The 21,500-nt window shown below is 37.7% G+C and overlaps 1 protein-coding gene across 1 annotated transcript; it reads left to right on the top strand.

Moving 5' to 3' along the window:
* Window positions 1–559: 559 nt before the first annotated feature.
* CCDC186 (coiled-coil domain containing 186) lies at window positions 560–20,992 on the top strand. The gene is made up of 15 exons (XM_010287736.1): window positions 560–1,246; window positions 3,566–3,692; window positions 6,157–6,285; window positions 7,245–7,457; window positions 8,914–9,033; window positions 9,465–9,569; window positions 9,912–10,010; window positions 11,083–11,169; window positions 11,948–12,090; window positions 15,100–15,355; window positions 15,982–16,171; window positions 17,279–17,359; window positions 18,419–18,629; window positions 19,699–19,918; window positions 20,632–20,992. The coding sequence occupies exons 1-15, from the start codon at window positions 570–572 to the stop codon at window positions 20,713–20,715; spliced, it is 2,742 nt and encodes a 913-aa protein (XP_010286038.1). The 5' UTR covers window positions 560–569; the 3' UTR covers window positions 20,716–20,992.
* The last annotated feature ends 508 nt before the right edge of the window (window positions 20,993–21,500 follow it).

Below are 21,500 nucleotides of genomic sequence, written 5' to 3'. Positions count from 1 at the left end.
CGTTTAGGTTGCTGGGTACAGATACACTTCACTGCATGGATGGTGAGTGAAGACGTCACAGTGAGGAAGTTGTATATTCTGGCTGAATGAGGGAGTAGCCACCCTATGTTGTAAAACTGAGTAGGTCAAGGCATATTACTGCTTTCAAATAGTGTATAAGAAAATGAAAGCTGTAAGACTCTAAATTTTTTTTTTTATTGTTCTTTTATGTCTGAGTGTTTTTCAGAGGTGATAACTTGGACTGCCTATGGATTGAAATAATAGAATTATTAATTCTAAAAAGCTCTGCTTTTTTTATTGTCTTGGCATTTATGTCCCAATACTTCCTGTTTGCTATCTTTGATTTCTCAACTTCTTTTAGAAAAACTTGTACTGGAGCATTTACTTAAAAGTTAGGCTGGAAGAAAATCAACAAACTCTGCATGACACTTACATATCTAAATATTTTTGCCCTTTGAATTTTACTTCCTGTAGCCTTTCTTTCCCCTCTCTCAATCTCTTTCAATTTTGATTTTGAGATATAATCTTGTGTAATGTAAATTCTACTTCTAGATTTCCAAAGGAAAGTGATGGAGGGATACTTCCCAGAAATGCAAAGCACACTAGAGCCAGTCAGTCTGTCAGATGATGCCTCTTCCAGATCCCCAGATAATGAGAAGTCTGATAAAACGTCTGGAATGAAGGACTGCTCAAGCATCAGTTGTACTGGAGAGGACGCTGATGTCTTGGAAAGGGAATTACGGTTGTTACCCTCGGACCAGGATTCAACAGTTACTGGCATAAGCAACAATGAGTCCCTGGCAGAAAGACAGGAGCGGCAGTGTGGAGGGGCAGACTGTTGTGCCAGTGCTTGCTCTGAAAGAAAGGTAGAAGACTCCACAAAAACAGAACATATATCTAGTGAAGAATTTGAACGACAAGATCCAAAAGCTAATCAGACGGAACAGTCGTTAATGGAAATATTACAGGACCTAAGGGAGGAGTCTGACTTTGTGAAAAAATCTAGTGATAAAATCTATTCAGAAAGTCCTTATGACACCGACTGCACAAAGAAGCTTATTTCCACAATACATCAGACTTCATCACAGGAGGATTTGCTAAAGGAAATAGAGTCTGAACTCTTATCTACGGATTTTTCGAAGGAACGAAAATTCCCAAATGGTGTGCGAAAGGGTGAACATGCCTTGGCCGTGTTTGAAAAATGTGTGCAGGATAAGTACCTGGAACAAGAACAAACTATAAAAAAGTGAGTATTTGAGTATGCTCATCACAAATGGAGGTGTGTACTGAAAAATTTTGCTTGCATGTTGTGTGCAACTGCATACAGCATTTTGGTATGAAACAAGTAGTCTCTTGTGCATTGTTGTAAGGATGGTTAATGAGCTTTTTAAATTATGTTCTTTAAATGAGGAATTATATTTACTTGTGGTATGTACTAAATAAAAATGTGTGCTTAGATCTCTAAATTCTTGTGGAATTTGGCAGGAACTGAATAGCCAACTGTTCAGTTGAATTGCCTGCCAATGACTAGAATTACTTAAATACTGTGAATGTAATAGTGATATAAAAATAGTCCAGGATTCATTCAGTCCATATTTGTATTTGTAGAAATGAACCTTTGTAATTACTCTTGCTGTATGCGTTTCATCTATGAGTTTGAAATTGCTTACTTCTTTTTCGAGTAGCATTCAGTCTCCTGTCATAATCCAACAAAGCTGCTAATCAGTCGAGAGCTTTCTTTGACTTAGAAATGTCGTATGTAGATAAACTACTGTCTACTGTTTTTGAAATGCATGGCTTATAAACTGTGCTGTAATAAAATGGGCTTAATAATTCTATGAGGCAGTGCACTACCTGAAGAATATTGTATTAATGAAAAACCAGTTCATTGCTTGATTTCTTGGTTCCCCACTTGGTGTTTCATATTCTGTTACCATTTTAGAAATGTGTTTGGCTGACAAAACGTAGCCTCTAACTTCCAATTTATTCCCTCTTGCAGAGCTGGAAATGAGTGTCCTACTCTACATTTAAGGCACTCTGACACCCATGGTATGGGAGGACATCAAAGGGAGGGAAAACCAGGAGAGGGAGAAGAGATGCCCAAAAAACAGAGCAGGGAAAGTATTCTCTTGCACCTCACCAGTTAACCTCTCATAAAAATGATAAATGTGAGGAAAGTCAGTTGATGACAGGAAGGCTTGTGAATGCATAGTTAAGACGTTCAGTAATTGCGGAGGAGGAGGAGTGGGAATCTGAAGTAGTGGGTGTGTAGATGGTTGTAACTGCAGGAGTCCATAAATGAACAAGTTATTTGGGTTTTACTTGGTTATGGTAAATGCATAGGTAGGTCAGTGTTTTCAGCCATGGACTTTCACATACTCTACTTTCTTAGAGACAAATGTTTATATAAATATATGTATGTATTATGTGTACACACACAGTTTTTTCCACAAACATGTCTTCAGTCTCTCTTGTTTTTTTGCCAGCTGCTATCCCAGCTTGCAGCCCTTTGACTCTTGGGGACTCACCTCAAGAGTGTAAAACGGCTGTGAAACACTTTGTTCCAAAGGGCATTCTGGGTTGGGTTGATTTTGTGCCTTAGTTTATGATCAGCAGAATTTCTTGTAACGTTGCTCAGGAAATAGCCTAGTTGTCTCCTGTGATCAGATGTAAGATGTATCAGTGAGTGGCAATTGTGTGAATTAAGATTTGTAATCCTGGAGTATTCATTAACAGATTAAAAACCAGTTCAGAAGTGCTAAACCCTCTTCCACTGATGGTTTTGAATTCCTTGTAATTTAGAAGCCTAGTTTGTTTAGAGATTTTTTTTTTTCTTTTTTCAAAGGAGGGAAGCTAAAGATTAAAGTATATATATAAAAGGTTATTCAAATATCTTGTTCAGGTAAGCACATGCCTCCCACAAATTCATGCAATTAGTGGCCTAAAATATCCACCATCTAACTGTATCTTTAAATGTTTATATACATTTGAGACTGTTTATTCAGCAGTTCTAACATTAACTTAGGAGGTTTATGTATAACTATCTTCTATTGCAGTGCTAGAAGGTCAGACTAAATACTTGTCAGCTTCAACTCAGGCTTCAAACAGATGAGCTGCAAAGGAACAAACAATTGCTAAAAATTTGAGCTTTAGAAGGAGTATGAGCATGGACGTTGTTGTAGTTACGTACTTACTTAGGACTTGGAAAATCAGGGTTTCATTTCTTACCAGGTTGTGAACTTTAAGGGCTACTCAGAGCAATGCATGAAGTGAGCACAGTACCTGTGTTTTCAGGCGTTTGACTGGTAGAGCTATCTGACTGGAAGTTACTTGTCTTACAAGTACCTTAAAATTGTTAGCATTTACAGTTCTGTAGTTGCATAGAGGTACCAAATGTCTCACTTCATCGTTTGGGACAATAACAATGCCCAAATGCTGGAAACAAGCAATTTGTTGTTTCTGACTATAACTCCCAATAAAATTTGCAGATCAAACAGGAAAAATCGTGTCTCAAAATTAAAAACAAACCAGGACTGCACTTGATTTTGTTTCTCTTTCTTTACAGATTGATTAAAGAAAATAAAAAACATCAGGAACTGATTTTGGAAATTTGCTCAGAAAAAGACAACTTAAAAGACGAATTGAAAAAACGAACAGAAACAGAAAAGCAGCACCTAAACATTATTAAACAGGTACAGATAACAAAACAGAAGTGCTGGTTAGTATCTCACCTGTATAGGATGTCACTATTTTCACTGCTTATGGTACCAAGGACATCTTGTTAGAGGAGAAAGAAGGAATGTAAAGGAAGGAATGGCTGTGCTTATTATCCTAAGCTTTTTATGAGGCTAAATCTGCTTTGCCATTCCAAGGAATATTGTTCACTGGCTAAAAGCATTTAGTGTCTTTGGATAAACTGACTTTCTGGATTCAGATCACTTCATGTTCCATGTCTGGAAGTCTTTTAAAAAGTCAAGAGAGTTCCTGTTCCATGGGTTGCCTTGGTGGGTAGGTTATGTGTACCTTGGCTTCCTGCTGGAGACAGTGTATGTTGAAAGCCTCTTAGACATTTTTACAAAAAATGACAAGTTTAGTCTTTTATCCTGATGGGATGATTTATTTCTTGTATGTAGACATAAAGGAGATCCTACATGACTCTCTTATCATCTTTATCTCCTGCTGTTAACTACTGCATTTGCTAATAAGTGGATGGATGTGTAGTTACAGTTGTGAATGTTAACAATATGTGGAACCTGTATAGAGTAGAGCATATTAACTGTAGTCTTGCACATTATTTTGATATTATCAGTTACTATATCCAGGAATTATTAGAACCATGGCAGGCCAAAGTGGGGCATAGAGTGTGCATTGACATAGGCTGGTTTTAGTGTGGGAAGAGAAGGTATCACATCAGGTGTCATTGCTTGTCTGTTACGAAGTTATCTGCTAACGTTCCTACAGTTGGTTGGCCTTGCTTTATAAATTGATTACAGCTTAGAAATCTGGCAAGAGGTAGCATTTAAATTATTAATTTCTGTTTGTCAAAGTACTGGTGGTACTACCCTAATTGTCAGGTTTCTCTGTTAATGTCTACATCACTCAGAAATCTGTTCTCAGTGTGTCAGGCTCGTGATGTTCCAGACGAATGTATTAATGTAGGTAGAAACTTTGTCTTTGTTTAATTTCAAAGAATCTTTGAAAATGGAATTGAAAAGTTTTATTTTTGAGCTACAAATTGGAATTGCATATGCCTGAATAAATCTGTATGAGCATCTTACTTGTTTTCTCTGTTTGCAATTTCCATATCATGGAAAAATGATTTTCACTTTTTTTCATTTTCAAATTTAATTTTGAATTTCAATTTTGAAAATTCATTTTCAAAACATTTCACTGTATGATTTCATGAAGCTATATTATGCAGCAATTGCTTTATCCTATTATGAAAAAAATAACTTGCAAGGGATTTTCTTTTGCTTTCTGGTCAGATAAGAAGGATCTGTGATATTACATGCTCGCAAGTGACTTCAGAAAATACTGGTTTGGAGTGTAATACTTTTATATTGTAGCTGGATAGCACTTGGAGTTGTAAAATACATTGCAGTGAAACACGAGTTTTTTCATTTTTGTTAAGAGTGTTTTAATGTTACAATTTCTAAATTAGTGTTTTCTGGTAGCTTTCAAGTCAGTGAAAGCTTGGTTGCATTCACAGCTGCAGGCAAACTGTACATGCCTGCTTGTACGTGTAAAACTTATTTTGTATGGGCAATGATTCATTTGCTGAAGAGGGTGTGATTAATTCATTGTGTGGTAACAGATGCATTTTAGGTTGTTCTTGCCTTTTATGTAGCAGTTTGGAACTGCACAAAATGTAAGATACTGACCCTGGGTTCTTGTAACTTTTTTACATGCCACACACCCTCCCAAAACCAAAGCAAACTAACCTGGGTGAATTGGCTTTCCCCTGCAACAAGAAGATAGTCATTAAGGCACAATTTCAACAACCTTTGGGCTGCATTACAGCTTCTGTAGCCACCACTTGCTTTTGTGCTAGTGCTGCTGCTTCTTCTACTGAACTTGCATGACTGCGCAGTGAACATGCTCTGGGAAGCGTTCCAGTTGAACATTGGTAATTATTCTCCAGCTGGATCAGGTCTCTGACTTGGTTCACTAGGTGTCTAAAAAAAGTGCCAGCACAATGACTAAGCATCTCTCTATTTGCTGACTTATTTTTCAATGAATTAATTCCCAGTCCAGTTCAGTATGGATGCGTGACTGCTTTGCTGGCACAGTGTAGGATATGGCAGAGGGATAGCAACGAAAGGGTGAGAGGTGAAGCAACTTCAGAGAGCAGCCATCTCTGCTCTGGCACCCCAGCATTTGCTGTCAATCTAATTTTTTGTGTAGTAAATTACTATACCTCGTGTTTTACTTCATTTGATACACCTTCAGTCTCACTGAAGATGAGAATTGACATATCTCATGCTTGTACTGTAATGCGAAGCTAGATGTTGATATGGGTAGGTTGCAGCTTGACAAGTGTAAAATATAGGTGAGTATCTGTTGAAGCATCTAACTTTGTGTGGTATGTTCCTGCCTGTACAAAACGTGATCAAAGTCTTATTTTCCCTATAATTATATCGTAATGTCATCTTTTAGCTGGAAGCAAGAATGGAAGAGCTTAATAAAGAAGTGAAAGCTAGTAAAGACAAACTTTTAACTCAAGATGCAGCAGCCAAAAATGCTATTCAGCAGTTGCACAAAGAGATGGCTTTTCGAATGGAGCAGGTAATATGGAAAAGCTTTAATTATTGAACAACTTGTCAACAAACTTGGTTCTTGTAGGAAACATGCAGCCTAGGTTGTTAGATCACTAGGTAAGGCAAAATTTTCCAAAATTGGAACTACTAGCATGTGGTTATATATGCATTTTTGATAACTGGCATCAGTGAATTTCTAAATAGTTGCTAATGTTCTAGAGTGACTGATAACTCATTTTAGTGTGTGTGTTTGTGTGTATGGAATTCAGCCCTCAAGAAAAACTCATTTTCCTTGCCTGTAAGCTGATCTTTGTTCAAAAGGAGGTAAAAGCTGGCAGTGGCTTTTTTCAGACAGGCTATCACAAAATTAATATTTTTCTCAACTCCAGCACGAAGCTCTTATTTTGTCTGATGTATTACTGAGAGCAGAGATGTTTGGGGTTTTTTTTTCCTTCTTAATATCATGTTTTGACAAGTATTTTCTCTATTGTATGAATTCTAAAACTCAGTGTCTGATTCTTTTTTTTATTTGAAGCAGAATTTGTTAGTGCTGGGGTAGGGGGAATCCGTAAAAATAAGCCATCTGAAAAATAAGCCACTGGATAATGATGGTGCAGTTCGCATGTGGGTGAGGGAAGACAAAGGACTGGGACTGGGTATTTGCAAAATTACTTCGTTAATGAAACTTACCAAATACACTTCTTTCCTTCTGAAACAACAAATTATATTCCAAATCACTAATGTGTTGATAACTCACTTGAGATGTTTAGCTGTGAAGCTGTAGCTCCTTAGATGCATGTTTATTTTTAGAAGTATGAGTAATTCCAGTACTTACATGGGATCTAATGTTAGTCTTTGCAAAACTGGAGCTTTTGAAACCTACTTTATTATGCTACTATACTGCAATACTGAAAATATCCAGTAGTGTCTTACAAAAGCTAATTATGGAATACAAGATTGATTCATTACATTTTAATATTTTTCAAGGCAAACAAGAAATGTGAAGAAGCACGCCATGAGAAGGAAACAATGGTGATGAAATATGTCCGAGGGGAGAAGGAGTCACTTGACCTCCGAAAGGAAAAGGAGATGCTTGAGAGACGAGTGAGAGATGCAAACAAAGAAATTGAAAAGCATACTAACAAAATCAAACAACTTTCTCAGGAAAAAGGAAGATTGCACCAGCTCTATGAAACTAAGGTGCTCTAAGTATTGCTGTATGACTTGAGTGAATGATTAAAAGTACTATCAGAACAACCTTATCACTTGTTTGCAGTTGTACTTGGTGCAATAAACCTGTTTTTATTGGGTTTTGCTGTATAGCTGTGGAAACCCCTTTCCTCCAAGGGAAGGGGAGGAAGTTACTGAGTTCTCATTGTCATGTATTTGAAATCCCTTTTAACATTTCCCTGGATACTAGTTTGTGAAACATTAGGGTTTTTTGACAAAATTGAAAAGACTGCTTGTTGCAGATGCCTGGATTTTGAGGGAATTTCTAGCTTGTTTGAATTCTTTTTTTAAAAGCCTATAATGGCATTAGATTATTGCAGCCTTTTTTGCTATTTTTCCGGGTGTTCACTCTGTATTTTCTCATTTGTACTACTAAAAATTGGTAATAAAGCAATAGGATTTTTCAGGCCCAATTCCAAAAATTTTCCATTTTTTAGAAGGCAGTGAGATTCCCACCAGCCTCTTAAAATTATACCTGTCTTTTTGTATTGTCCTTCACAATTCTATTTCACATGAAAGTTCCAAAAATTGATAAATGAATGCGGTTCAAACTTTGATTTGGCCTCTTCTGAGCACTTGTACTATGCACAAATCAATCAGAAAAATACATCATAATAAAAGTCCTAAAAATTATGCTTCTGAAACACAGTCACCTCCGTGTCCTCTTTCACATGAACAGGCAGCGGGAGCATGACTTCAGGTTTCCTAAACAGAACTTAACATACTATCTATCTGCATAACTCCTGAGGGTTACTGGAATTGTACTGCCCTCATACAGTGCTGCTTTAAACTTTTTTGTTAAGATGATGCTATTACTTTCAGAAACACAGTCTGGAAATGTGGCTTAATGCAGTGGTTTGTGGATAGTGGTATAGAAGGTTATGCCAGCAATATATGCTTCTGTTAACATCCTTGCTTGACACTGACTTACAGGTTAGTGATCTGACTTGCATACTGACTTGCTGTCAGTGCTCACGCTAGTCTGTACCGCTATAGTTGGTAATACCGTTCCACTGGTGTTGCAGTTTTTGTCTGTAGCCTTGTATAATATGTGGCCTCACCACTTTGAACCTGTGTTTCCTCATCCTTTTGGCAAAAAAGAACAAAAAGAGGACTGTGCAGCTTACCCAGGAGATAGTTATTTTAGATCAGAACTCTAGACTGTGCTTTGCCCTTAGACAGATATGTAACATTAATGTGTATTAACAGTAATGCAGCCTTACCTTGCTATTCAAACCAGAACACTGATGTTTTTTTCACTGGATTACAGGCTAAAGCATTATTGAGCACTCAAGTCTGTGCATGCTTTTGCAAAATCCAGACAGTAAGAAAAAAACCCCCTGCATTTGACACTTGAGCGGGAGTCTTCTTGTAGAAGCACTGGATGATTTAAATCCATAAAATAAAATCTATGACCTCTTCTTAGGATGGTGAAGCCACTCGACTCAACAGAGAAATAGAAAAATTGAAAGAAGAGATCAATTCTCATGTTATCAAAGTAAAATGGGCTCAGAACAAATTGAAAACAGAAATGGATTCACACAAGGTTCGTGAAGTGGTACTGGTACCATGAAATGTTGAAATGATGTGAGGGGAGAATGTGGGGGGGGTGGATTCTGTTTGATCAACTTTTTAGTTGTTATCAACTTTTAATTGGTGATCAACTTTTAATTTGTTTTTTGTATGAATTAGCTGTTGTCTTAGTTCAATTTTTATGTGATGGAGTTAAATCTATCATCTGAAAATGTGCATGGCACATAATGAAGAGGTCCTTTTGTTGTGCTTTCATGTTGGAACAAACAAAATTGCATAAAGTAATAGCTGAATGGAAGAAAGAGGAAAAATAATGCTGGATGTTTTTGTTGTTGTTGTTAATTCTTTCCAGACTGAAGTAGGAAGCTTTTATTAGGAGAAATACTTTTCCCGGATTAAGTTAAATAAATAGGTTTAACCCATTATTTATTACTGTTGTTACAGGAAACCAAAGAACGTCTCAAAGATGCAACCACAAAATTAACTGAAGCAAAAGAAGAAGCAGACCAGATAAGGAAAAACTGTCAAGAAATGATAAAAACCTATCAAGTAGGCATATTTTCTCAGGAGGTGAAATTAGTGTTTAGCATCTGAGTCTTCTCTTTCCTCCCTTTCTGTCTTAAGCTATAGCAGGAAAGAATTATTCTGTGCGAGCTACAAAGCTGAGATGACTAGTCTCCGATTTCTTTACTTGGCAAGTTAAATAAAAGGGAAAGTGTTCTTGTGGATTGGCATGCAGTGTGGGGATCTTCCTTGGCATGTTCAGAATTATCAGATACATAGCTACAGAAAAGAGACTTAGTGATGCAAAAAGCTGTCCGTATGCTCATAAAACCAGAAGGGGGTACATAAAACTCTAAAACTATACTTACGTATCTTCAATCCTTTTAGGAATCAGAAGAAATTAAATCAAATGAATTGGATGCAAAACTCCGAGTAACTAAAGGAGAACTAGAGAAACAAATTCAGGAGAGATCTGATCACCTGGAGGTAAATATGTGGTAAATATCCCCCAGGGGGATGAAGGAGAGAATCGGAAAAAAAACTCATGGGTTGAGATAAAAACAGTTTTATAGGACAGCAAAGGAAGAGGAAATAATAATAATATGACTGATAAAGGAATATACAAAAAACAAGTGATGCACAATGCAGCAACCGCTCACCAGCCAGCCCCGAGCAGTGATTCCTGACCCCCCGGCCAACTCAGGTTGTGTGTGCTGAGCACGATGTTACCTGGTAGGGAATATCCCTTTGCCCAGGCTGGGCCAGCTGTCCTGGCTGCGCACCTTCCCGCTGGCGGAGCACGGGAAGCTGAAAAGTCCTTGACTTAGTACAAACACTCCAACTACTAAAACCATCAGTGTGTTACCAACATTATTCTCATACTAAATCCAAAACCACTGTAACAGCTATTAGGAAGAAAATTAACTCTATCCCAGCCAAAACCAGGACATGGGCTAGTACTACAGCCCAGGTTTCTGCATGCAGCCCTGCTCTTTGGAGGATGTTTTTAGCTATTGCCTTGGATGCACTTTCTAAAATCAAAGTTATGGGAAAAGGATGATATAACAAGGACAAAATAACTGCTCTTTCATTTATAAACATGAATGTTGCTATAATTTAGAGCACGAATTCAGATGATAGGCCTTTCTCTGACCAGTATTTTGCCAAGAGGAGAAACAGGGAACAGCCTCTGTTCTGTGTAGAGATTTGCTAGCCCAAAAGCTAAATTCTCTAATGATTTAGTAGCTACTCACACTTCATGTGCATATGCCATCTTCAGTTTGCCTAGAACTTTCTCCAGGGTTTGTTGTGGCTTAACTTTGTACACCTAAAACTGGAGTGTGTAATCTCACTTTTGTTCCCAGTTTTTCTGAGGATAAAGAAGCTTTTAGGCTTGGCTTTGCTTTTTGAATTAAAAAAAAAATCTTTAGGGTACCTGTTCTGCCTTAAAGACCTCTCAGCTCTTGTGGTGGCCTGCATTGGCCTAGATTTTTTTGACACTCCAGGAGATGCAACTGTCCGCTTAAATTTCTCAAGGAGCTTCTCACTCTTTAAAAAGGTACATCATGCAAAAATAAAAGAACTGGAAGACTTGAAGAGAACATTTAAAGAAGGCATGGATGAGCTTCGAACACTGAGAACAAAGGTAATGTGTGCTGTGTTGGATTGCCGTGGGGCTAAAAGCATAGTGTTGGGTTTTGGGACAAGACTATATTCAATCTCTCAATTGTATTTTTACTACTTTCGGAATAAAGGGTGTGATTAGAGACTGGCTGGCATGAGACTGGAAGGTATATGTAACTGTGACTCTGGGTAGCCTTTCTTAGAGAGTATCAGTTGATCCATAGCACAACAATGTTTTGTTGGATGGTATGCACCTCATTTGACTGAAAAATTGTAAGAAACATTTTAGTAAACACCTTTTAAATTTAGTAAGTTTGGAAAATGAAAAATACTTGTAAACTTTTCCTACCTGTGAAGCTAGTTTTGCAGAGGTCATACATGTGACCTCTGGTAAAGGAGTATATGCTCTCCATAACTTTTGAATGGACTATAGATTAGCGTGCTAGTTCCTCTATCCAGAGCAGGGTTTTAGCTCAGTAGGACTTTAGAAAAAGGGAGGAAGACATAATAAGGGGTTGGCTTGGTAACTGGGGAAAGATGATGTCTTTGGATCCTGGTCCATTAGACTGATAAGTTTCAGTCTTTGGACAAAAGAGTTATTCATACTTGTTTAATTTTTTTTTTTGTCTGTTTATTTTTCTGACTGTATTTGATCTGAAATATTTGGGATATTGTTCTAAGCTACTTCAAATCATCAAAAAATAACACAGAAGCTTTGTACAACAATCTAGACATTTGATGAGAATAATTCTGCTCTGAAGTTTGGGAGAATAAATAGTTTCTGCTTTTTTTTTATTTAGGTAAAGTGTCTGGAGGACGAGCGTTTAAGAACAGAAGATGAGTTATCCAAGTATAAAGAAATCATTAATAGACAGAAAACTGAAATTCAGAATTTGTTGGACAGAGTCAAAACTGTAGATCATCTGCAGGATCAACGTCAGAGGTACAGCTATGCACTTTGAGGAATGATTTAAAAGATTATCTGGGATGTGGAATTTTTTTTTTTTTAATTTAAATTATTTATGCTTTCAAATGTATTGTAATTTGAAGAATCCTTGTCCTAATTTAAGTGTGTTTCTAATCTAAAACAGTATTGCTAGTACTGGAGACAACCTTGGTGGCCTCTTTTAAGATGAGGGGATTGAGACTGATAAGTCTAATTCTTATATCTTTCATTACTAGAATAAGAAGTGCTTGCTTTCTGCCCTTCACTGTAGGAAGTTATGTCTTCTAGGTGTCTGCCCAGTGCATGTTTTATTGAAAAATCGGGGAAAAGCAACTGAACTGGAAAGATAGATTGCTTCAAAATTGTGCTGAATGAATGAAAGTATTTAATAAAAACAATTTTATATATTTGACAGATGCTATATTCAGATAATAGGGAGCACTTGTATTTCTAATGGACTGGAATTCATTCTGCTCTGTCAAAGTTTGCTCATTTAAGAATGTGAGGTAAATAATCTCAGAGAAGAGTTGGGTTTGTGGACACTTCAGGACTGTCTGAGCATAGTCATGTTTTTATATGGCACATACGGACTAGAATATACAAATGCTATCCACTTCATCACTGATTGTAATGGTGTTGCGTAAATGGAGATAGACTATTGTCAGATAAGCAGAACCACCCATGTGTCCCTCGTGTGCTTCTGAACAGTTCTTATTTATCATTGAAAAATGTTTCAGTGATTACATGCCTTCCTCAGGGTTTAAAGAATGAAGCATTTTCCATTTGTTGCGTGCTGGTCAGCTGTATTGGCACAGTGTCATCAGCCTTTGTGGGGAAACTACAATTTGTTAGAGATGATGAAAGCTTACACTTCGATCAATAACAGTTATTTTTCACTTGGGATCTTGCCAAATGAATTAAAATGAATGTGATCACAGTGTGAAACTACAGTGTGTTTTTCCAGTTATCTTTTCCTCTCAGTAATTGACAGATGATTAAATATCTGTCTCTGATTCCTACTCAGTTTAGATAAATTTTTTAGAGTATCCTTCCTGTACAACACTTCTTATTCCTATATGAAGTTTCATATTGTCTTTTACTTCTCTGACTTGAACAGTTTTCCAGTACTCCATCGAATGCTTGATAAAGTTGTGGAATCTCAACCAGAGATTTAAAACCTGGACCAGTGAATTCCCATTATCATTTATGAAAGAGAAATCCTGGAATCTTGACCTCTTGTTTTTTCTGTTGTTGGGTAGAATAAACAAACTTACTGCCTTTCATTTTCCTGGAAGCAAATGGAAGTAAATTCATCTTAATTCACACAAAATCCTACCTGTTTTCATGATGAGAGAAGAATAGAGGTGGCAGGTTTCTTTAGCCTGGGGAAGAGAAGACGGAAAGGAGATGTCCTTAAGTGTATAAAAGGCTATTAGGGAATGTTCAGCTGTCTTTGTTCACTGGAGGAAGGATAACAATAAAGAGTTCTGCAGGAACGATTTTTAGGTTAAATGCTGGAGAGAACTTTATTGCTGGGCTGGATACTGATTACCTTTAGTGTTGCCTGGTCTCCTTCATTGGAGAGCTTTGAGGATAAGCTAGAGATCTCTTTTAGGATGGTCTAAACATTTAATTTTGGCCGCTTCAACCCTGACCATTAACTAGAGTTTTCTCCTGTCATAATGAAACACCGTATTTGGAAATGTAAAATACAAGCATAGCCTTCTGGCATATTTTTTTAAAAGGGAGCTATAGGTGACATATTTTGTAGCATAAATGGCTGAAAAAAATCAGTGCTGTAGTTGTTCAGTCTTAAGTCTTCTGAAAGGTGGAATTAGCCTAAAAGGCTGTGAAGGCAGGGTGCAATACATTTGATGTTTTCCTTTGGTAGTGCAATGCTAGCTAACTTCTGTTGTCATTAACCACATGAGCTCCTCATTTTGCTATTTGGAAGCATATATTTTATAGTAATGGAATTCTAGTAGAATTCAGTTAATAAAGTTTTAGAAAATTATAGTTAATTTTCAGAATGATTAATGATTTGGATTGCCTGAGCCTCACCTCTGCTTGAAGAATCATGATGATATGGGGTTGTTGATTTAAAGTGAATTGAGCCTTCTCGTAATTACACTGTCTGACAAGGAATTAAATGAGATATGTGCCCTTACTTTGTATAACTTAAAATTCAAAAATAAAACTAAATATACACACTGCCTTGGGAGAAAGAGAGGTGAAGGTTTTTCTGCTGATGTTGGAAGGTAAGGTTTTAGAAAGGTGTAGAAAATCCTTTGATTGAAAAACTAATGAAATAATATTGCAAGAGCAAATGAGAGGAGGACATTTTTAGTCTGTAACTTTTTTAACAGCTATTTAATTTTGGAATTAATTTCTGTCACTTCCTCTAAAATAACTGAAGACAGGGCCTTTCTCACTCAAAGGGTTTACAAGTGGTAGATCAAAAGTCTCCTAATGGGAGTGCTTCAGTAGAAACAAGAACTTGTTTTGTAGAGGATTGGGGGAGGGATAGCGGAGTAAGACAGGTCCTTTGGATCGGGGCTGCACTGTTTTCAGACGTGTTTCAGAAGTCACTGTACTGGTGCCCTGGAGAAGCTCAAAATGAGTATTTCTCCATCTCTTAAAGACAAATTGTCTTACAGAATGACTACCTTTGTTGGATTTGCAGACCTTCCTTTTATTGCTGGATGAGGGTTTTGGTTATACCCTGTACCGAAGCTCATGAAGTTTAATACAGAGATATGGTCTTCCTTGAGGAAGCTAATGACTGTGGGATAACAGATATCTGTCACTTCAGCACTGCAACATGTCATGAAACAGAATCTGCAAACTCCCTTGGCATTTAAAAACCATCCAGTGACTAACAGATGCACCAGGGTCATTAATTTGTTCCTCTGCCTTATTTGGTCTTGACCTGAATGCTTTTATTTCAGTAAGATTTCATATCTTTAAGCTCAGCTTATCCCTAATAAGATACAATTGTTTTGACAGAGATGAACAAGAAATCAATGCTTTAAAGGAAGAAGTAGATGGTTTCAATTCTCTGATTACTGATCTCCAGAAGGACATTGAAGGTAGTCGGAAAAGAGAATCTGAGCTATTGATGTTCACTGAAAAATTAACCAGTAAGAATGCACAGCTTCAGTCTGAAAACAATTCCTTACAGAGCCAGTTGGATAAGCTTTCTTACAGCGAAAGAGAGCTGCAGAATCAGCTGGAATGTGTTCAACAGACTAAAGATGATCTGGTGAGTATAGCGTGCAGCTTATTTTTTGCACTAGTAAGATATGTGATACTAGTAAAGATGTGGCATGTGAATTCCACCTTGTGTCTTACCTCACTACAATTTCTCCTTGAGTTTGCCAATTTGATAGATTAATAGCACCGGGATATGAATACCTCATGTTTCTAAGGGGAAAGAAGTCCTGAGGCACACTGCGTTGGAATGAGGGGGTGTTACTGTGTTGCTCTTTCTGGAACTACAGGGTTCTCTGTGCAACTTGTCATTTAAACAATCAAAAAGTTGTAATTTGTCTGTGAAATTTATTACTGTAAACTGTGTCTTGGGTCCTGTTTGTACTATGAGATGATTGTAATTTTTAATAAACGTAGTGTGTCATGGAAGGTGATGTGACTGCACTGTACAGCATGGCTTTCTACATGTAGATGTTTTGGAGATAGTTCAGGAGTCTTACTGCAGCATTGCACTGTACTGCATATTCAGTTGCAGTTGTAGTGTTTAGCCTAAATAGTAGATGTAAAATGTGAATGATTTGCAGGTCAAAAGTAAAGTGCAGAGTTAGGACTGTTGAGTGTACAGTATGTTAGGCTGGCATTTTTTGTATATGACTGAAAATAAAACTACAATTTCAGGTCACCAGGTTGCAGAAGGAGGAGGATCAGCGAAAGCTAGAGGTTGAGACACTACAGGCTCAGCTAGCTTCAGAGCAGAAAGAACTAACAGTGCTGAAGACCCACGTGGATGAACTGAAGGATGAACTGGCTACCCAGAAGCGCAAGCATACAGCAAACCTGAAAGATCTCACGAAACAACTTCAGCTAGGTTGAAATTCTTTTCAAATATATTGAGTCAGCCCCATCTGTAAGACCCTTCACAGTGTCTGGTAGAGAACTGTCCGGTCTGTGTATGCACACTGAGTGTAGCCCTTCAAGCTCTCCCTGTCCCTAAAGACAGTGAGAGTGAGTGAGCAAGTTAGATCTTGGGGAATCTGCAGTTACAGAAAACAGGCCTTGGTGTCAATTTTTGGTCTTAAATACAACTTTTGAAATAGGCTTAGATATAAAATGAGAGATTTATTTCAAAGGAGCTTGGTCTTTGTTATCATGTGACTACTGAAATGTCACTGTGGGTATATATGGATCCTGGTCTGTGTTAGGAGTATATTCAAAGGTTGCTAGAAGTTTCATGGTTGCTGACTGTATCAGGAATTGCTGGTGACAGTTGCTTTTTAGTATATTAAGCAGAGTGCTTCAGTTTTTAAAGATGGATATGGAGAGACTGATGACTAATTTTGTCAACAAGTGTAAAATCATTGAATACCCAATAATGTATATGCTCTGAAGGCAAACAGATTTTAATATAATCAGATCTTTTTGAAATGTATTTGAAAGAAGAGATCCTGTTGGCATTGTGCAAGACAAGTTCCATGTCTTTGTATATATATGAACAGCTGTGCACTTTCCCTCTTGATCCTTACTGAATGAGTGGTGCTTCTGGCACAAGTACTACACTCTGCTCCCAGTAGTGATACAGTTATGAGATCCTGGAACGGCGTTGCCATTCTGTCATTCAGTAGTTATTTACATGGCAGTCCTAATTGAAAGTAAAATCAAATTGTTCCCAGTTAATCCTATGTATGACATTACCCTGTCAGCTGGCAACTGCCGCAGGGTGTAGGGATCTTTGTGGAAGTTGCATCCAGGTGCTTCGTGGTTAGATGCAGGAAGAGGAGGCGAGCTGTTTGGTTTTTGTCGTGTGTCCCTCCCCGCCGGCCCCGCCGAAGTTTTTAGTTGCTACCATTATCTTTCAGTTGTCAAGCCATGTTAAATTAGTGCAGGTCAGAGAGGATTAGAGTTTTGTGTATATTGTGTAACGCTATGATTTTGGGGCTTTAATCTGTTGGTAACCATAATTTTATTATACTTTTAGCGCGGAGGAAATTGGATCAGATGGAAAATGGTAATTATGACAAAGAAGTCAGCAGCATGGGGAGCCGTTCCAGTTCATCAGGTAATATAGCACATAGCAGGGCTGCCAAAACAATCCTTCAATCTTAATAAGGTTGCCATGGTGTGCTGTCATGAGCCTTGCTCTTTCTGTGGTTTGGGCATATGCAGTGTGTGGGCAGCCGCCCATTTAAGCTGACAAAATAGCCTTTAAGCACCAAAATGCGCTTGGATGAATGCAGTTGTGGGTGCTTATTCTTATTATGAGATTTAAGTTTAATGTTTATAATGTTTATGTATTTTGGTTCTTTTTAAATGCCTACCTTTTTTATTTTGTTGGTTTTATGTTTGGAGGAAGCTCAGAGGACTCCAGTTTATAGAGGACCCTCTTAAATTCTGCCAGAGGCAAAACAAAAATGAGCAGTGGCTTCCAACATTGCTTAATTGCACTATTGACAGTTGCAACTGTATAAATGATAAATCAATTAGCATGTTTAGAGGCATCAGCATATTTGTGTAGAATTCATTACTTTCTATCCAGTTAGAATTAAAGCGGTTATTTTAGCACTGAAAACAACGTCTGTTTTCTTCCTTGATATCTTTGGCTTTTAAGTTTGGTTAGTTCTGTTAGTGTCCTGTAATCTCTCTGTATAAGAGAGAGAAATACTTGAGAGAAGGAGAGAAAGAAAAGAATGTTTTTTCAAGCTCTAAGTGAACAATTCTGCAGGGTGTTATACATAGGGCTTTTGTCACTCTGTACGCAGTTTTCAGTGTTGTAATTTTAGTAGACTCCAAAAGAGATTGAAATCAGATCAGTCTTGTACAAAGTAATATTAATGAATATAAAGGTACTTACACAGGAATAAGCATTACTGAAGCAAGCACACTTATGGTAAAGGAGCTATGCCCATGCTAGGGGACTATACTGCTGTTTCAGCATGTATCATTTAAATGATGTAAGGATAGTTTATATAAAAACCCACTAAAATATAAGGGAAACTGACATTCTGAAGAAAATACCCTAAGCTACTGAAATGTAATGAGTGCATGCACCGCACTAGTGGACACATTTTACCTAGTATAAAAGCAAAAAGAGCTTTTACAAATCTGGATGTATTGGCAGGGTCCCTTAATGCGCGCAGCAGCAATGAGGATCGGTCACCTGAGAATACTGGATCTTCAGTAGCTGTGGATAGCTTCCCAGAGGTGGACAAGTCTGTCTTGGTTGAAAGAATACTAAGGCTACAGAAGGCACATGCTCGAAAAAATGAAAAGATGGAGTTTATGGAGGATCACATTAAACAACTGGTGGAAGAAATCAGGAAAAAAACAAAGTATGTTCTGAGTTCTGTTCATATGGTTTTTCAGTGTTGAGCTGGTGCACTAGCGAAGTATTCTGGATTTTATGTAAGACAAGTAATTGTCTAAATGAAAATATTTAAAACAATAAAAATACTGCAGTAACAGTAGATCTCAAAGGTAGGATTAGTCTTGGGGTTTTTTTCTCCTTAGCTTTCCCCAGCAGTTACAGTAATAGCTGAGTTGTTTACTACTACAATTTTTCAGGAGGAATAGAATGGTATGTTTCTTTGGTAGCAAAATGGTTACCAGGTGGCTGATTTGAGGTGCTGCCGCTGTCTAACAGGAGTCCATTCTCTTCATGTGCTTAAAAAGGTGCTGATTGAAAGTGTGTGTTTTGGAAGGAGACTCTGCATACTTCCAGATGGTAGTCTGGCATGCATACCAAACAATGTAGCTGAGCCAAAGGTGGTCGATGTTTAACATGTGAGACAAGATTCCACTTACATGAGAATATCATCTTACAGGGTGATGCCTGGAACTTCTGTTAGGAGAGGAAGAAATTGTGGCATATACCTTCCTCTGGAAAGTACAGTTGTCTGTTAAGTGTAGCCCTTGCTTAATGAGCCTATACATTTATGCCTATCTGGTACCATTTCATAGAACATGATCACAGCTTGTGAAGAGTCTTGAGCAGAGACTTCGTAATTTTTGTCTCATCTGTAGAAAGCTCAAGATTCCCTGTTGGAATCTTTCAGCAAAGGAGAGAGAGGCATTTTTTAAGTACCTTGTTTTTTTGCTCCAGTAGCAGTATGACTTTCTCAGAATGCTTCTACACATGTAAATCTCACACATTTTAGTGACTCAGCTTACCAGCATCTCCTGTAACACTTGTGGTATCCCAGGTTTTCCTCTGACCCTGAAGTTGCAGGAGTTGATTTTTACTGCTTTTTCAGTAATACAGTACTGTTTGAAAATAAAATGACTCTTATGTTGGGAATCTGAAGTTACTTCAATATCTGACTTTTAATTGCCTTATAATGCTATAATTTTTTTTTTGTTTGTTTGTTTGTTTGGTTTTTTTTAATTTTTTTTCCACCCCAGAATTATTCAGAGTTATGTTTTGCGGGAAGAAGCTGGAACACTATCATCAGAGGCCTCTGACTTCAACAAAGTACACTTGAGTAGACGGGGTGGGATTATGGCATCTCTGTATACATCTCATCCCGCTGATAGTGGTCTCACGTTGGAACTCTCCTTAGAGATAAACAGGAAGCTGCAGGCTGTGTTAGAAGATACATTACTGAAAAATATTACATTGAAAGTGAGTAGCTATGCCAGTTCTTCAGCATGTTCTTGTGGTTCTGAGATACTGCCTTCAAAAAGTTGCATGTTAAAAGGAGGAGGCTTTTCAGAAGTCAGTGCATTGTGAATCGGTGATGCTGGATAGCATTGGGTTAATCAAAGAGCTCTGTAACATGGTCCATGCTGAACCTTTGTATTGGGACTCTCATTGTACGCTGCACTAAATGGCTGCATTTTGAAATAAATTCCGGGCTGCCTGTGCATTCAGCGGGGAAGGGCCTCTCCATGCTCTCCCCCAGTCACATAGAGCCAGGGGCATGGCCCTGTACCCAGTAGCTGGGTACCTCTATTGGGGCAGCATGTCTGCTGGAAGGGAAAGAAGGCACGCTGGAAAATACTGTGCACGCTGGAAAATGTGCACGCTGCCAGGTGGCCTGCAGTGTTACATGGAAGTTGGAGATCTCTTCTTGTAATTATCATTCCCCTTGAACACTATACTTTCTAGACAGCTGGTAGAATATTAAAATGAAAAAAAGACTTGCTGAGAGCTCTGCATCCTTTATTGAAATGAGCTTGGTTTTCTCCAACTGTCTAATCATTTGCGCTTGTTCCAGATACTTGAAAGCATCAACCTGCTGACATAAACAGTAATTTTAACTTATTAGTGCATTTTGTGTTGATTGATTGATTTTCCATGTATAACTTACCCTATCCTTTTTTCCTCCCCCAAAGGAAAACCTTCAAACTCTAGGAACAGAAATAGAACGGCTTATTAAACACAAGCATGAACTGGAACAGAGAATAAAACAGACATAACTAAAACTTTTATTGAATAACCAACACGAAGATGCAAAAAAGGCAGGTGCTACAGACCACTGGGGTTTTTTTTACATTTTTCCTGAAATTTCATTACCTGCCAGCACAAGCATCTGGTATTTTGCATATACAGCCTTTAACCATACAGGCTTACTCATGTGAGAGATCTACAGCGTTTGGCATCAGCATGGTTCTGTCTACCCAATACCAGCCTGAGGTGTTGCTGAATTTTACTACACACTACATTTATCTAAAACTTTTATTTGAAATGACATACAGATGCTTTGCAGTGCATACTATGTTTTGAGTGAGTTGCAGTGAGCTTTTAATTTCTGCACTGTGTAATTAACCAGTCTCTTAATGACGGAGCTTGAAAAAATAAAACCAATTACGTCTTATTTGCTGTTGATCATATCCAGTGTTACTGAGCTTTAAGGACTTTCAGACATTATTTCCTCTCTGGCAGATTATTTCTGATACTTAGGCTGATTCAGCATTTTTGACATATGCATGGAAAGATGAGTTGTTACAAAATTTTTATTTTTACATGGTGGCCATGATATTGCATATTTTCTGCTTTAGATTAATGTTCAACTGCTCAGTTTCTTTATTCAAAAGAAGTGAAACAACAGTAAAATTAAGGGATTAAGAAGCTTTCAGATTCAGTTGTTGAGTGTGTATAATTGAAACAAATGTTGATTCAACAAATCCTGAAAACCCTTGATCTTTAGACATACAGATCTAAAGAAGTCTGATATCAGATTAATTGGTTAATGAAGTTCCCT

Source organism: Phaethon lepturus, unplaced genomic scaffold (assembly GCF_000687285.1).
Source record: "Phaethon lepturus isolate BGI_N335 unplaced genomic scaffold, ASM68728v1 scaffold18715, whole genome shotgun sequence".
NCBI classification, from domain to species: domain Eukaryota; kingdom Metazoa; phylum Chordata; class Aves; order Phaethontiformes; family Phaethontidae; genus Phaethon; species Phaethon lepturus.
Note: the sequence above shows the minus strand (reverse complement) of the source record. Positions and strands in the feature narration are given on the sequence as shown.